Source organism: Somniosus microcephalus, chromosome 1, assembly GCF_052327205.1.
Source record: "Somniosus microcephalus isolate GS21.2 chromosome 1, FLI_Smic_1.0, whole genome shotgun sequence".
Lineage (NCBI taxonomy): Eukaryota > Metazoa > Chordata > Chondrichthyes > Squaliformes > Somniosidae > Somniosus > Somniosus microcephalus.
In genome coordinates this window covers 104569961-104587974 of record NC_140987.1, presented here as the reverse complement: position 1 = coordinate 104587974, position 18014 = coordinate 104569961, and the positions used below count along the sequence as shown (strand labels likewise).

Here is an 18014-nt window from a genome sequence, read left to right as displayed (position 1 = left end):
GGTGGAGGTGCGGGGCAGCAGTGGGGGCGCGGGGCGGTGCGGGGCAGCAGTGGGGGCATGGGGCGGTGGTGGGGGCGGCAGTGGGGGCACGGAGCAGCAGTGGGGGTGTGGGGCGGCGGTGGTGGTGCGGGGCGGCGGTGGTGGTGCGGGGCAGCAGTTGGGGTGTGAGGCGGCGGGCGCAGGGCAGCAGTGGGGGTGTGGGGCGGCGGTGCAGGTGCGGGGCAGCAGTGGGGGTGTGGGGCGGCGGTGGAGGTGCGGGGCAGCAATGGGGGTGTGGGGCGGTGGAGGAGGTGCGGGGCAGCAGTGGGGGCGAGGGGCGGTGCGAGGCAGCAGTGGGGGCATGGGGCAGCAGTGGGGGCGTGGGGTGGTGCAAGGCAGCAGTGGGGGCATGGGGCAGCAGTGGGGGCGTGGGGTGGTGCGAGGCAGCAGTGGGGGCATGGGGCAGCAGTGGGGGCGTAGGGTGGCGATGGGGTTGCGGGGCGGCAGGCGCGGGGCGGCGGGCGCAGGGCAGCAGTGGGGGCACGGGGCAGCAGTGGGGGCAGGGGCGCGGAGTATGTAATGTGTGTCTCTGAATAAAGGCTTGTAAGCAACTAAAGATTAGATTCTAGTCTTCTATCCTTCACCAACTGGCTATCTGACTTTTAGACTTTTGACCCTGGCCAATGACAGTGGTCAGCCTTATTTAAATAATAAGGTGAGCCTGCCTTGAGGAACAATGGGAACCAGCTCCTGCAGGCCTTGAGGAAGGAGGGGCTGCAGCAGAACAGCTTGGCCGGCTGACTTCAGGGCAGTTGAAGAATTTTTTGTTTGGTGTTGTTTTCCCATCATTAACATAAGTGGGTGAATGTATTCTACATTCAGTTTCCCTTCTGGTGGAAAGTCCCAGCAGTGCTTCATCAGGAGCCAGCAGAATAGATCTTCTCTCGACTTCACACCCCTGCCTGCCGGGGTTATGTTGGGGCAACCAGCGTAACCTTAGCAGAAAATCCATCCCATGATATTTGTTCTGGAAACGTAAGTGGTTATTTTCCAACTTCACAATCCTGGCTAGTTTTCCCACCAGAAAGGTAAAGTCAGAAAATTCCCTCTTTAGTACCATAATACTCTCTCATTCTATAAGAATGTATTTACAGCACTGGCACCACTGATAATCGTTTGCATGGTTAAGACATCTTGACTAATGTGATATCAAGAAACGGCTGAGCCCACTGGATACAGCAAAGGCTATGGGCCCCGACAACATCCCGGCTATCATGCTGAAGACTTGTGCTCCAGAACTAGTCGCACATCAGTCGCCCATCAGTCTACTCTCAATCATCAGCAAAGTGATGGAAGGTGTTATCGACAGTGCTATCAAGCAGCACTTACTCACCAATAACCTGCTCACTGATGCCCAGTTTGGGTTCCACCAAGATCACTCTGCTCCAGACCTCATTACAGCCTTGGTCCAAACATGGACAAAGGAGCTGAATTCCAGAGGTGAGATGAGAGTGACTGCCCTTGACATCAAGGCAGCATTTGACCGAGTATGGCATCAAGGAGCCCTAGTAAAACTGAAGTCAATGGGAATTGGGGGGAAAACTCTCCACTGGCTGGAGTCATACCTAGCACAAAGGAAGATGGTTGTGGTGGTTGAAGATCAATCATCACAGCCCCAGGACATCGCAGCAGGAGTTCCTCAGGGCAGTGTCCTAGGCCCAACCATCTTCAGCTGTTTCATCAATGACATTCCCTCTAACATAAGGTCAGAAATGGGATGTTCGCTGATGACTGCACAGTGTTCAGCACCATTCACAACTCCTCAGATAATGAAGCAGTCCATGCCCACATGCAACAAGACCTGGACGACATTCAGGCTTGGGCTGTTAAGTGGCAGGTAACATTTGCACCACAGGAGTGCCAGGCAATGACTATCTCCAACAAGCAAAAGTCTAACCACCGCCCCTTAACATTCAACGGCATTACCATCGCCGAATCCCCCACCATCAACATCCTGGGGTTCACCATTGACCAAAAACTTAACTGGACCAGCTCCAACAACACTCAAGAAGCTCGACACCATCCAGGACAAAGCAGCCGCTTGATTGGCACACCATCCATCACTTTAAACAATCACTCCCATCCACTCTACCGTGGCTGCAGTGTGTACTATCTACAAGATGCACTGCAGCAAATCGCTAAGGCTTCTTCAGCAGCACCTCCCAAACCCGTGACCTCTTCCACCTAGAAGGACAAGGGCATCAGGCGCATGGGAACACCACCACCTCCAAGTTCCCCTCCGAGTCACACAACATCCTGACTTAGAAGTATATCGCCGATCCTTCATTGTCGCTGGGTCAAAATCCTGGAACTCCCTACCAAACAGCACCGTGGGAGTACCTTCACCACACGGACTGCAGCGGTTCAAGAAGGCGACTCACCGCCACCTTCTCAAGGGCAATTTGGGATGGGCAATAAGCGCTGGCCTTGCCAGTGACGCCCACTTCCCATAAATGAATTTTAAAAAAATTCTGAGATGCTTCCTCAGAGTTGTGCCAATAAAGCATAAAATTCACACTTGCCTTATGGCCTTAGTAATTGTCAACAAATTGGTGCTCCAAGTCTGCAAAGCTTGACAGTGATCATGACTTAATAAAACTCCCTTTTTGGGGGAAAGTTGTGCTTGTGAATGTGAAGGGTGTCATTAACTCCAAACTCCGAGGAGTATCTGCTATTTCACTGGAGGGACATTACTCCTTCCCACACCAGCCATCCCAATGTCCTCTCTGAGTGAGACTGCCAACTTAGTGCCAAATTAGGGGCACTTTTATGCTAAGAATTGGATTGAGACTGTACAAGCTCATTTCACATAAGACACTTACAGCTGACAGAAAAAGATTTTCATTCCATCAATCTTTCTGGATTGGAACCAAGTCCAAAGGTGAAAGGACAGCATGCTGACATATTGTTACCATCCACTCCCTACCACTGAGAAACATCTAATTTTTTGAGAGACCTGCCCTAAAAGACATATAAAGAACTTTATAAAAGAAGAATAGTATAACTAAATCACAATCACTATAAGGGAGGTACGTCAGATTAACTAGGGGATAGGCCTGAGGCACACTTGATATTGGGCCTCAAGTCTCACCGCCACCTGTGACCAATGAGCTGTGGCCACCTACTGCATGCCAGCAAAGTGGATTTAAATTTCAGGTCTTAGGTAACTCCTGGAAGAGGAGGGGAGGTGATCGAGAGAGGGGGATAGACGATCGGGAGAGCTGAATGAGAACAGGAGGGGGCTAAGCAAGGGCTGGCAATGGTCTTTGGTACAGCTGTGGAACCAGGAGCACTCCTGCTGCTCCCAGTTCCACATTCAGCTCAGTATTTAAAAAAACTTACCTTGTTGGTAGTGACCGATAAAGGTCCCTTTAAGGATTGCTGGTTAGGTCACATATAGATTTGGTTGTCCTGAACGCAGCCAGCCCGGCAGCCCAATTTCAGAAAAGGGTCCTGAAATAGGCGTTAGGCCCTCTATTTGCATTAGGGTTCCCAACCTTCTCACTTTTGGAGGGAGTCTACCGGAATGGGCGATTGGTATCCCGAGCAGCACTGTTGGCGACTTGAGAGAAACAGTCCTTGTATGCACGGTTCGCGTATGCGCAGTACCCTGGCTGTCGTGGCTTGCAGCCAATTTGCGTTCTCTGGGTCCTATTGGCCCCCTTGCTATTCTGAACGCACCACATCCTTACCGGTTGTGAGGATGACAGCATCGGGGACAACGAAAATCGCCTGGAAAATCTGTGAGTCCTGAGAGAGCAACACAAAATTGGGGGAGGGAGGAAAGGAAACACAAACTGAGTGAAGGGGAGAGAGAGAAAAACACAAAGTGGGGGAAGAAAGGAAGGAGAGAAACACAAACTGGGGGAGGGAAGGTGAGGCACAAACTCGGGGTGGGAGGGAGAAAGAAACACAAACTGGGGGAGGGGTATGATAGCGACACAAACTGGGGATGGAGGGTGATAAAAACACAAACTGGGGGAGGGAGAGTTAGCGAGACACGCACTGGGAGAGGGAGGGAGAGAGAATCTAACTGGGGGAGAGAGAATCACAAACTGGGGAGGGAGGGAGGGAGAGTTCATGTCGGCGTGTGATGTGCATTGGTTTACAATGGCCTGGAATTTGTGGTTCTGGTGACGGCGAACTGGCAGCGTTCACCATCATTTCGCCTTTGAAACTGACCGCAACTTCAGGATTTAGCACATGTGCAGCCTAATGCGGAAATCCTGAAGTTGTGGTCTGTCATTCACTGCTCCTCCACAGGTTGCGTTCAACTAAGCTAAATGCAATAACATTTGCAAACAGTGGACAATGTCACGTGATCAAATGTCATGTGATTAAGCATCATATTAACGGTGCCATGTGATCAAATGCTATATGATCAAATCTCCAGGAATATGTCAAACAAGTTGGCAACTGTAATTTGCATATGCAAAGGGCCTAACACCTGTTTCAGGTGCGAGCCATGGCTGCCTTTACATCATCTTTGCCAATATGGTGGGTGGCATACTTTCAGTGACGCCTGCCATATTGGATGTTTAGATGCCCATTTTACACCTGTAAAACAGGCACCATGTCAACAAATTTCTAGACAATGCTTTGACCAGTATAACTAAACTTACAACTTTTACAGTTTCTGTGAAAACTTATATTACAGTTGGCAGTCATGCATTTACTACATATGTACAGACATACAGAAAGCATAAATGATCAAATCAATCACATTTAAATGCTGCTGTGGTACAATTTTACAGCAAATTGCAGAGGTATCAACGTTAAGAGGAAAAATCTTATGCCATATGGGAAACTATTGCAAACACTGCTATATTGAAAGTTAACAATGCGATATGTGTGGAGTTTGCACATTCTCCCCGTGTTTGCGTGGGTTTTCTCCGGGTGCTCCGGTTTCCTCCCACAGTCCAAAGATGTGCGGGGTTAGGTTGATTGGCCATGATAAAAATTGACCCTTAGTGTTAGGGGGATTAAATACGTGGGGTTACAGGGATAGGGTGGGATATGTGTTGGTGTAGGGGTTACGGGGATCGGGTGGGATATGTGTCGGTGCAGGCTCGATGGGCCGAAATGGCCTCTATCTGTACTGTGAGGTTTCTGTGATTTCTGTGAAATATTTCATTACAGAATGTTTCCTCTAATGGAATGCAATTATGCCAACACGTTATTGACTTAAAATGGTTAAATGCATAAGCATACTCAAAATATACTTGGGGTTTAATTTCCTCTGATGGCATACTGGCTAACACATTTGCACTTTTTTTCACACAATTACTCCACCCAATTATGTTAAACAGGTCAAAATAGCACACAAAGGAATTTTACACAAATCTCTTGTTCAGCACACTGCCAGAGGAAATTAAACCCAATGATACCTCTTTAAAGTAAACTCTTATCTTTCTCTTATCTAACAATGGAAACTAGACTAGAGAAAACATTTGTAGTTTGAAGTACGACAAAAGTAGTTTGACTCGAAACGTTGACTATATTTTCTCTCCATGGATGTTGCCTGTCCTGCTGAGTTTTTCCAGCATTTTCTGTTGTTATTAGAGAAAACATTTGGCTGATAAACTAGTTCTTTACATTACGTTTATTCAAGGCCTATTGTCTGCTATATTAAAATGTTGCAACAAAATAACAGCTATGGACACAATTTCAGTAGCAATGGAAATCTGGTATGTACATACCTGAGAAATCTTTCCAGATCATCTCTGCTGCACCGGGACCAGGATACGTCCCCCAAATTTTGTCCTTTGATCCATTCCCCAGACATGATATGGAGGCCATCTGCACAGGATGGATGATCATTGTCATGATTCATTCCCATACTGAATTTGAAGAAAAGTTTAAAAAAAATGCATATTGTTTTACTGACATAAAAACAAATTAAAAATAAAGCTGAAGTATGTCAATAGCGGAACATTATTATGCAGGCACACAGATAAAAATGTTTTTGTTTCAAATGTGTCAGATAAGGTCTTAAAAAGTAAAGGATGACAGATTTAGTGCACATTCTTTCTGGATTTCATTTTATTTTTTATTTGGATTGTATTCATGGACAATACTTCAAATAGGTGAAAAAAAGTTTATCTTGGTGAAATATCGTGGTACGTGCATTATTACTGGTGATACTGGCAAGGAGGCAGATTGAAACAGTTTACACATATTAAAACAAATAACAATTGGGTTTTTTAATAATAAAGAGAACAGAATAAATCATGGAGCAATGGTTGATAGAGAAATCCCTGACTTGTGCATTATACTGTCACTTGAAAGAGTTGTGCTTGCTCCACATTTACACTTGGCACGTTAGAAAATAAGAAAGTACGGAAAGCGGTTTGACCATATTATCCTTCGAGCTGCATTTTCCACAGACCATTGACTCAACCCAGTTATTTAATTATCTAATGGAATGCCCTTCAAAATAGTCCTCTGACCTCTGCACAAAAGACAGTTGAGAAAAATCCACAATATCCACCTATACTAACATGTCCATTATTCAAATCTGAGTTATTTTCCAGAGATGGCATTCCCATGATCACAGCACAGAAACTACTGTGCTCCACAGAGCATCCACTGGGATGAATAAGTACTTCAGCCTTCTGGCAATGTTAATTAGATTGGTATTGCAATAGTAATATGGCTCAACATGAAAAGAAGCTGCTGACTATCACATTGATTTACTTAATCAAGGTTATTGAATGTGCTATAGATGCATTTACTGCAAAGGCAGCCAGCAGAAACCATTCCATGTGATCCAAATCAAGTATCAGTTCTGTTATAACAACAGAAAATGCTGGAAAAACTCAGCAAGTCAGGCAACATCCGTGGAGAGAAATTTGAGTTGACGTTTCGGGTTTGACCCTTCTTCAAAACTGGAGAGAAAAGGAACTGGATCGAAGGCAGGGCTGCGATCGGACAAAAGAATAAAAGAACCAAAAGAAGTAAAAGAGATTAGAAGCTAGACGAGATGGTAATAGGCTGTGATTGGGTGTAAAGTGTACTGGCAGGGTAAAAGATAGCTGCCAGGTGTGAGAGAGAAACAAAAGGAAAGGAGGGGGGGAAGGAAAGGAGTGGAAAAATATAAGTGAAAATGAAATAGGGGCCAAGGTTATGATCTGAAATTGTTGAACTCAATATTGAGACCGGAAGGCTGCAGAGTGCCTAATCGGAAGATGAGGTGCTGTTCCTCGAGTTTACGTTGAGCTTCCGTGGAACAGTACAAGAGGCCAAGGACGGTGAGGTCCGAGTGGGAATGGAGCGGTGAATTGAAATGACAGGCGACCGGAAGCTCGGGGTCACCCTTACGGACTGAACGGAGGTGTTCCGCAAAGCGGTCACCCAATCTGCGTTTGGTTTGCATCTGCAGTATTTTGCTATCAGTTCTGTTATAGTAATCTATACCTTAAAAAACTAGTTTGATCTTATTGAGATTCTGCTTTTGAAGTTCTCGAATCTACCCAAATGTTCTTTATAACACTTTGAGCCAAGATCCTAGTTAATTAGGATAATAAAATTATACCATGCAAAAATTATATATTTGAACTTACTTGTGCTCCGAATAATTATTGCATATCTTTGTAGTGGCTGAAATCTTCTTTAAGCATTAGATGGCTCAATGAAGCACTGGCCAAAGTCCCATTCATTTTATATAAAGGCCTTCAAGGAAATTTTTTAAAGGTACTGCCATTTGAATTTGAAAGTACTTCCAACATGAAGTACGTACTCTGGAGGACCTGTGCCTATCATAACTTTATTTTACTCATGGGTTGTAAGTTATCCTTCAATGTTAATTTTTCCTGTTAACATTTGTAAGTGGATACCTCTCTGCCCCAGTATTTCTGTGGCTCCATATTAATTTACAAATGATACACACTCAAACATTACTGATTCAATGAAAACATGTTTCTTGAAAAATGGTAGCATTCACTGTTTGGCATGAATTCTGAACTGACATAAAAGTAATCAGAGCCAAATTTTCGCCTGTACTAATCCCTGACAATTATTTTACTTCTGCTCCGATGTGCTGGTATCCAAATCCAAACCAATGTTGACTTGCTTATCCTTTACCTACAGTATACAAATGCATAATTTCTATTAAATCAATGACTGGATAAAGACTATTTGTGCCATGGCTTTTCGTGCATTTTTTTATTAATACAAGCAAAGGCCAAGTTGAGATTTTCATAAGAGGCTTGATTTGGTTACTTCCAGTATTACATAGGATTACATAGGATTTACGGCACAGAAATAGGCCATTCGGCCCAACCAGTCCATGCCGGTGTTTATGCTCCACTCGAGCCTCCTCCCGTCTTTCCTCATCTAAATCTATCAGCATAACCCTCAATTCCCTTCTCCCTCATATGCTTGTCTAGCCACCCCTTAAATGCATCGATACTATTCGCTTCTAGAAATAAACCTTTGTGCTTGGTTTGCTTTTTTTATGACCTTGTTAACCTGTGTCACTACTTTTAGTACATTTGTACTCTGAGGTCCCTTTGCTCCTCTACCCCACCTACACTCGCACCCGCCAAGTAATACCTCACGTTTATTTGTGTTGAACTTCAATTACCAATTATATGCCCATTCTGCAAGTTTATTAATGTGCTCCTCTAATTTGTTGTAGTCCTCCTCAGTATTGACTCTACCCCCAATTTGGTGTAATTTGCAAATTTAGAAACTGTGGGCCATAATTTGCATTCCCTACGGGTGCGTACGAGGTGTGCATGCGCCCGTAAGAATTCTCTTGACAGATCATCCGCATCCTCAGGAAAAGGGCCTCTGCAGGCGGAGAGTTGCGCTATTTGTCCAACTTCTGCCCGCTGAATGCCCATGAACTTCTTACACCTGGCATAAGAGTTTTAAAAAATAGAAAAATAACATTTTATCACTCCTTCATAATTTTAAAAACCCTGTCCAAGAAGGTTTAATTTTAGCCCCGTTAAAACATATAGGGGGAGAAATTGAGTATAGCCCCGTTTGGAGCACCAGCCTCGCCAGGGCGCTAAAAGTAGCACCCCGGAAACATTCGTGCCCGCGCACCAGAAATTGAGTTGTTGCGCCCCAAAGGGAAGCGCAGCGCTACTGGAGGCGCCCCATATTAAATCCGTGTATTAATGGAGACACGGAATGCAGGAGTTGGTTTAACAAGTCTTTACTGAATGGAGACAATCTGGAAACTGAAACTACAGAAGCCTGCCAGGGCCTTTTATACAGGAATGGTCACTGCCGGTACTGCAGTCTGAGACCAGTTATTCCCTTAAAGGGACATACACAACAATTCCTCCCCTTTTAGATAAACAGTACATAACATTCATTTAACAACTAAATAATAACTAATTACAATTACAATTACGGTTGCTAGATACATTAGTTGAAGTTAAGCAATTATAAGTTCAGTCTTTGAGGAGGCTTCCTGATTCTGTCTGGATAACGCCTCTTTGGGATATCAGGTTCTTCTGGCAAGGTTGAGTCGGGATCAATGTCGTTGTTTGGTTCGTCTGCTTCCAATATCACCGATTCTGCGGTAGATGCAATTGGTACTTCGGTTTCATCGCCAGGTGCATCAGATCGTGGTGTGGAGTTGAGGTTTTCCAGTGACTCTAGAATCTGGTCAGCATGGCGTCTTACAATGATTTCTCCAACGTCCACGGTATACATTAGAGGTCCTTGCCGTGTACAGATCGTTCCTGGCTGCCATTTCTCTGTGCGGTAGTCCCGGGCCAAAACTGGTTGACCTATCTTAAAACTCCTGGTCGGCCTTTCATTCATATTCTGAAACTGCCTGTTCTCCACATCTCTTCTGACGTTTGGCTTAACCGAATCCAAGCGGCATCGTAGTCTTCGATTGAAGAACATCATGGCTGGAGTTTGGTTGGTAACCGCATGTGTCGCATTCCGGTAGGCAAACAAGAAGTTATCCACCTTGTGTTGTAGGGGTATATCTTCATTACACATTGCCTTGATAGCCTTCTTGAATGTTTGAACAAACCTCTCGGCCAATCCATTAGTGGCTGGATGATATGGGGCGGATGTGTAATGCTTAACACCATTGTTCTTTTAGAACCTCCGGAACTCTTCAGACACAAACTGTGGTCCATTGTCAGAGCAAATCTGTTCAGGCAGCCCATTCCTGGCGAATATGGTTCGTAAGACTGTGATAGTTTTTTCTGTGGTGGTTGAGGACATTTTTATTACCTCTGGCCACTTTGAATGTGCATCCACCGCAATTAAAAACATCGAGCCCATAAAGGGACCAGCAAAATCAATGTGCACCCTTTGCCATGGAGATAAGGGCCACTCCCATGGATGTAGAGGGGCTTGTGGTGGGGCGTTTTGGACCTTCTGGCATCCTGTACAGCTCTTGGTCATCTCTTTGATTTCTCTATCGATTCCCGGCCACCACACAAACGCTCTGGCTAAGTTCTTCATTTTTACCCCTCCCAGATGACCCTCATGAAGCTCATTGAGCACTCTATCCTTCAATTTGGGTGGAATTACTACTCTGGATCCACACATCAAGGTTCCTCTGCACACTGACAGCTGTTCCCTTCTCGGCGAGAATGCTGGCAGCAGTGGTTCGCCATGTGCTGGCCATCCCTTCACCGTTAAATCATAGACCCAGGAGAGTATCGGGTCATTTCGTGTTTCCTTTTCTATGTTTGCATTCGTCACAGGGAGACATTCGACAATAGTCGAGTGGAATAACTCCACTGGATCCACTGCCAGTTCTTCTTCCACCGTCGGCAATGGTAGGCACGACAATCCATCAGCATGCCCATGCTGTTTAGTTCCTTTGTACTCGATGTCATATTGGTGTGCCCCTAGGAAAAGGGACCACCTCTGTAGCCGTTGTGCCGTCATTATCGGTACGCCCTTCTGAGGGTTGAAAATGGAGACGAGAGGTTGATGATCAGTTAGTAGAGTAAATTTCTGACCGTGCAGGTAGTGATTGAACTTCTTCACCCCCCACACCAGGCTGAGGGCCTCTCTGTCAATCTGGGCGTAGTTACGCTCGGCTGAAGTTAACGAGCGTGACGCAAAAGCTATCGGCCTCTCAGAACCATCAAGGAATTTATGTGACAGTACCGCCCCAATACCGTAGGGAGACGCATCACACGCCAGTCTTATCGGTAGTGATGGGTTGTAGTGAGCCAATACTTCTCTTGAAGTGATTAGGTCCTTACTCTTCTGAAAGGCCGGCTTACATTCATTGCTCCATTTCCATGCTACTCCCGTTCGTAGTAGGGCGTTCAGTGGATGCAGAATTGTGGCCAAATTCGGCAAAAACTTATGGTAGTAATTCACCAATCCGAGGAATGACCTCAGTTGTGACACATTTTCAGGCGCTGGAGCCTTAACTACCGCTTCAGCTTTGTCAGGGCACTTATGCAACCCCTCTTCATCAATCACGTGGCCACAATACGCTATCTGTTTCTTAAAAAACTCGCACTTAGGGCAATTGGCTCGTAGCCCATGTTCACGTAGTCTAGTGAGCACCTGCTCTAGGTTGGCAAGGTGTTCACTGTCATCTTCACCTGTCACTAGGATGTCGTCCAAGTAACACTGAGTCCTCGGAATCCCTTGCAGGACTTGTTCCATCGCTCTTTGCCATATTGCCGGAGCTGATGCTACTCCGAATACCAGTCGATTATACTGGTAAAGACCTTTGTGAGTGTTTATCGTGAGATACTTCCTAGAGGATTCTTCAACCTCCATCTGCAAATATGCTTGCGCTAGGTCAATTTTTGTAAAATGCTTCCCTCCGGATAGTGAGGCGAAGGTATCTTCTATCCTTGGAAGAGGATATTGTACTGTGTGAAGGACTGGGTTCACTGTCACCTTGAAGTCCCCACAGATGCGAACCTTCCTTGGCTCCTCAGACTTATTGTTTAACGTTTTCTTCATGACAGGAACGATGGGTGTCGCCCACTCGCTCCAGTCTACCTTAGATAACACGCCTGCATTCTCCAGATTCTCCAGCTCTGCCTCGACGGCTAGGCGAATTGCATATGGTACCGGTCTTGCTTTGAAAAACTTGGGAATTGCATTCTCCTCTATTTTTATCGAGGCGGTTACGCCTTTAAGAGTGCCCAGTTCTTGTTGAAATACCTCTTTGGCGTCAGCTAAGATTGTTGACAATCGTCCAGGAGTGACGTCGTCATCCTTTTTACCAGCCACCGTCAGTGCCTGAATGGAGTGCCAGTCTAAACTTATCTTTCTGATCCATTCACGCCCCAATAGCGGTGGTCCACCATCTTGCAGAATGTAGAGATACAATTTCCGTATTTTCTTGCCGTTGTATTCGACAGGCACCCTTATTTTTCCTCTGGGGTATACTTTTTGCCCCATATACGTCCTCAAGACAATGGATGTCTCTCTCAAGGGTATGTGTGAGAATAGCCGCTCGTAGTCTCGTCGATTCATGACGGTTAGAGCTGATCCTGTATCCAATTACATTTTGACTTGAGACCCTGCTATCGTGAGGGTGACCCAAATGGTTCGGTAATCCTCTTTTGCGATTACGTTGTGAAGTTTGAGACAGCTTAGTCTCTTGTTCCCGGATTCACTATCGCTCATCTGGTCTTCGGAACTACTGTCCGTCATCTTTTGTACTTTCCTGTACGGTTCCTTAGTAGCCTTTTTATTGTCGTTGGTCTTCTTCTCAGACCTGCAAACTCGTGCAATGTGTCCCATCTTTCCACATTGCCTGCATATTTTGTCCTCGGACCAGCAGTCCTTCTGGTCATACATAGATACATAGATACATAGAAGATAGGAGCAGGAGTAGGCCATTCGGCCCTTCGTGCCTGCTCCGCCATTCGATGAGATCATGGCTGATCCTTTAATTCAGTATCCCGTCCCCGCCTTCTCTCCGTAACCCTTAACCCCTTTTGCCCGTAGAAATATATCTAATTCCCTCTTAAATATATTTAATGAGCTGGCGTACACTGCCCTCTGTGGCAATGAGTTCCACAGGTTCACCACTCTCTGAGTGAAGAAATTCCCCCTCATCTCTGTCCTAAATGGTTTAGCCCTTATCCTTAAATTATGTCCTCTAGTTCTGTTCTCACCCGCCAAGGGAAACATTCCTTCTGCATCCAGTCTGTCTAGACCTGTCAGAATTTTATACACTTCTATGAGGTCCCCTCTCAATCTTCTAAACTCCAGTGTGTACATCCCTAAACTACATAGTCTCTCCTCATAGGTCATTCCCGCCATTCCTGGTATCAGCCTGGTGAATCGCCGCTGCACCCCCTCCATGGCAAGAACATCCTTCCTCAGATGAGGCGACCAAAACTGTACACAGTACTCGAGGTGTGGTCTCACCAGTGCCCTGTACAGCTGCAGCAAGGTATCCCTGTTCCTGTATTCTAACCCTTTTGCTATGAAGGCCAGCATACCGTTTGCCTTCTTGACCGCCTGTTGCACCTGCATGCTCGCCTTCAGTGACTGGTGTACAAGAACACCCAGGTCTCTCTGTACTTCCCCCTCTCCCAATCTATTGCCATTTAAATAATAATTTGCCCTCCCGTTCCTGCACCCAAGGTGGATAACTTCGCACTTGTCCACATTATAGTGCATCTGCCATTTATCCGCCCAATCGCCCAGTCTGTCCAAATCGCTCTGGAGCTTCCTGGTCTCTTCCTCTGAGCCCACCCCCCTTCCTAGTTTAGTGTCGTCTGCAAATTTGGAAATGCTGCATCCGACTCCCTGATCCAGGTCATTAATGTAAATTGTGAACAGCTGGGGGCCCAGGACAGATCCCTGTGGTACCCCACTTGTTACTGCCTGCCATTCAGAAAATGAGCCGTTTATTCCAACTCTCTGTTTTCTATCTGACAGCCAGTTCCCTATCCACGCCAAAACTTTCCCCTTTATCCCATGAGCCTCAATTTTCCATGCTAATCTTTTATGTGGGACCTTATCGAAGGCCTTTTGGAAGTCCAGGTACACCACATCTACTGGCTCTCCCCCATCTATTCTACCAGTTACTCCCTCAAAAAATTCCAATAGATTAGTCAAGCACGATTTACCCTTTGTAAATCCATGTTGACTCTGTCCTATCCTGTCCCCATTTGCTAAGTGCTCCGCTATTTCATCCTTAATGATGGACTCCAGCATTTTGCCCACAACTGATGTAAGGCTTACAGGTCTGTAATTACCTGCTTTTTCCCTACCCCCCTTTTTGAATAGTGGGGTAACGTTAGCTACCCTCCAATCCATCGGCACTGTTCCCGAGTCTAATGAATTCTGAAAAATCATCCTTAGTGCATCCGCTATCTCTAGGGCCACCTCCTTCAGTACCCTAGGATGCATGTTATCAGGCCCTGGGGATTTGTCCACCTTCAATCCCTTTAGCTTCCTTAACACCATATCCTTAGAGATATTGATTTGCGTCAGTTCCTCCTTTGCCAATGTCCCTATTTTTCCCGATATCCCAGGGAGGTTTTTTGTGTCTTCCTTCGTAAAGACTGACCCAAAGTATGCATTTAGTTGATCTGCCATTTCCTTATTTCCCATTATATATTCCCCCGTATCTGACTGCAATGGACCAACTTTGGTTTTCACCAGTCTTTTCCTTTTGATATATTTATAAAAGCTTTTGGAGTTAGTTTTTATATTTTCCGCCAGCTTGTTTTCGTAAGCTATTTTGCCCCTCTTGATCATGCCCTTTGCCCTCCTTTGCTCTATCTTAAACTGTTCCCAATCTTCCGCTCTGGCATGGTTTGTTCTGCCGCAGCGATAACATTTTGCAAATCCCCGTGTCATTTCGTGGGTGCCGTATTCCTGTGGCTTTTGTTGTATTTCCGCAGCTCCCCTTGCTGCTGCTTCGTACGATACTGCCACGCTGAAAGCCTTATCTAGCGTCAGCTCTTTCTCCGAGAGTAACCTCTTCTGGGTTCCTTCACTCAGGAGTCCACAGACAAATTTGTCCCGTAAGGTATCTGCCAGTCCTGCTCCGAACTGGCAGTGCTTTGATAGCTTGCGTAGTTCCGTAAGGTAATCAGCATTGCTCTCATTTTTATGCTGATTTCTCCTGTGGAATTTAAATCTTTCTGCTATCAGCAGCGGTGTAGGATTTAGGTGTTCCTGTAGGATGGCAACAATTTAGTTAAAACTCTTCGCCTTCGGTTTGGCTGGAGTAATCAGGTCCTGCAATAGGCCGTACGTTCTTGTGCCCATTAAATTTAGCAATACCGATGCCTTTTTCTCCTCGGCTATTTCTGTGAGGGTGCCAGTCAGTTCCTTTTTGTAACCTTTAGATGGCACCTTCACTTGTCAGTCTCCTGTGTTAATTGTTCCTAGTCTCCTGTGTTAATTGTTCCTAGTCTCCTGTGTTAATTGTTCCTAGTCTTTGGTGTTAATTGTTCCTAACCCTGTTAGTTTTTAATCAGCCTGTTAGCTGTTTATGGGTGGCACCTGGTTTTCTTGGTATATAAGTTCTGTTGTTGTTTCACTCAGTGCTCAGTCCTCACTAGGGTGAACCAGGGAGTTAGTCTTGACAATGTTCCTTGTCTTGACTAGGTTCTCCTCTATGGCAGCTTGCCTTCACAAGCTGGCTGCCATAGTTCTCTTGAGCTATGTATCTAAGTCTGTGTTCTAGTTCTCTCGAGTTATGTATCTAAGTCTGTGCCATAGTTCTCGAGCTATGTATCTAAGTCTGTGTTTTAGTTTTCTCGAGTTATGTATCTAAGTTTGTGTTCTAGTTCTCTCGAGCTATGTACCTAAATTTGTGTTCTAGTTCTCTCGAGCTATGTATCTAAGTCTGTGTTCTTGTCTCTGGATTTAAGATGTATTTAAGTCTTGTTCTGTTGAGCTGCTTGTCTTGGTAAGGTGCTGTTTGGACTAGCGTGTTGCTATGTGGGAGCCGTTGGGATCTTGTCTTGAGCCTTGCATTGATAAGCCGATTACCCTCGGGGTAGCTTGTCTGGAGTTGTGCCTCGGCAAGCCGGTTGCCCCTTGTGGTAGCTTGTCGCAAGCTCAGTATAGACAAGTGGGCTTCCTCATGGAAGCTGTCCTGAGTTCCTATCTTGACTAGCTGTCTTGTAACTTGTCTCCAGTTCTTATGTATGCTTATGTCTCTGTCTCGAGTTCTCTTGTCTCTAGTTCTTATGTATATTGCTGTGTCCCTTGTGTTAATCTGGTTATGTGTGAATCTAGTAAAGTTCAAACAAAGTACTGTATATGTGTCTCTTGTCTGGTTTCTGCACTTGGGTCCAGATCCTACCTTTGCCTGGAGAGCACGGCCTCGTATTTATACGGCCCCGTGGCTCCCCAACCCTGACAATTTCGTTTGCCTCGCAATATACCTCGACTCTTTCCACATGCGTGGTCCAGTCTTCTATTGCATTATCGAAGGCAGTGATAGCGCCAGTCTTTGGCATCTTGAAAACCTAAGATGGCGTCTCCCGCGCTTTTCCTTCGTCCCCGATGGATCAATATGGCGCCTCCCGCGCTTTTCTTTCTTCCCCGCCGAGTTAAGATGGCGCCTCCCGTGCTTTCCCGCCGCTGCCGCTGCTGTCAACACCGCTCTCCACGGTATTTTTATTTTTAACCGTTCCCGTCGTGGAGCGGACCCTCTGGGACACTTCCCTCCCTCTTCTTAGGTCCGAACGCTGCCCGGCTGCGAAGCACCGGCCGCGCCCTGTGTGCTCCACCCTCTCTCTCTCTCTCTCTCTCTCTCTCTCTCTTTGCTTCCCGACTCGCTTCCCGGCCCCGTTGCAGAGCCACCCGATCGAGCTCTAGCCCGCCGCAGCCCAGGAAGGATCAGTGCACTACCTGCCACCAGCCCGATTAGCTGGGAAACCACAGACTGGGGAACCAAACCTGGCTCTTGACAGTCTCCCCTGCAAGTTTTCAATCCGATGATTTGGAGGGCAGTTGCCCACGGTCGACGCCCGTTTCTCGAGTTTCTTTGGATTTTTTTTTTTTTCTTTTCTGGCTTCGACCTTCAATAACGTCGTCTGAGGTGCTGCCGAGTTGCAGGTAAGTTCGTTTCTTACTCGTCGCCAGTATTAAATCCGTGTGTTAATGGAGACACGGAATGCAGGAGTTGGTTTAACAAGTCTTTACTGAATGGAGACAATCTGGAAACTGAAACTACAGAAGCCTGCCAGGGCCTTTTATACAGAAATGGTCACTGCCGGTACTGCAGTCTGAGACCAGTTATTCCCTTAAAGGGACATACACAACACCCCACATCCCTCTTGGGGCGCTGCGAGTGAATATCGTGGCGCTATGTGCCGCAGCGCCACACGCTGCGGCACGTCGCACTGCGGTATTGCAGGCCTTCCTCCCCTTCTTATAGGGGTGGGGCCTTGTGCAGCGCGATCTGGCGCCCAGCTGGGCCCCCAAGGATCGGGAGTGCAGGCAAAAGAGCCCGGCACCGAGGAGAAGTGCCGGGCTTTTGGAGCGCAGCTGGCACTCCGCGGGGGGGGAGGTTCAGGAGGCCGGGGACGGGAGCGCAGGCAGGTGCTGGCAGGCGGCCAACAACAAAAATGGCCGCCCCACACCTCGCCTTTAATTTGCGCCTCCCCAGCCGCAGGTAGGCCTCCCTGAACCGGTCGGACATAGCATCCGGCGGTAAATCAGGGGGCGCTGCCAAGTATCACGGCCGGGGCGTCAGCAGGGCGCTGCGCACACCAATGACGTCATCGGCAGCGGCGCAGCGCTAACGGTTAGCGCCGCCACTAACGTCCCGCGGAATTTAGCGGGAGGCGTGGACAGTGCCGCGCCCGGGCACCAGTTGGCTTGCGACCCACTTAGCGCCCTCTTAAGGCGCTAACGGGTGGCGCAACCTACTGAATTTAATGTTTTTTTTAAGAAAGATTTTTGTTTAAAATATTTAATGAAATAGCATTTTAATTAATTTGAAATATGTAATTTTTAAAAATGATTTATTTCATGTGTTCGTGTATTTTTTAAGTGATCCACATTCATACTTATGGGGATTCCATTTA

General features: G+C 46.5%; 1 protein-coding gene across 1 annotated transcript in view; it reads right to left on the bottom strand.

Moving 5' to 3' along the window:
• LOC147124270 (A disintegrin and metalloproteinase with thrombospondin motifs 19-like) overlaps positions 1 to 18014 on the bottom strand; it is a 719202-nt gene that overhangs the window by 480013 nt on the left and 221175 nt on the right. Inside the window, exon 9 of the mRNA XM_085984458.1 lies at positions 5739 to 5879. Within this exon, the coding sequence (XP_085840584.1) occupies positions 5739 to 5879 (141 nt within the window). The remainder of the gene's footprint in view (positions 1 to 5738; positions 5880 to 18014) is intronic.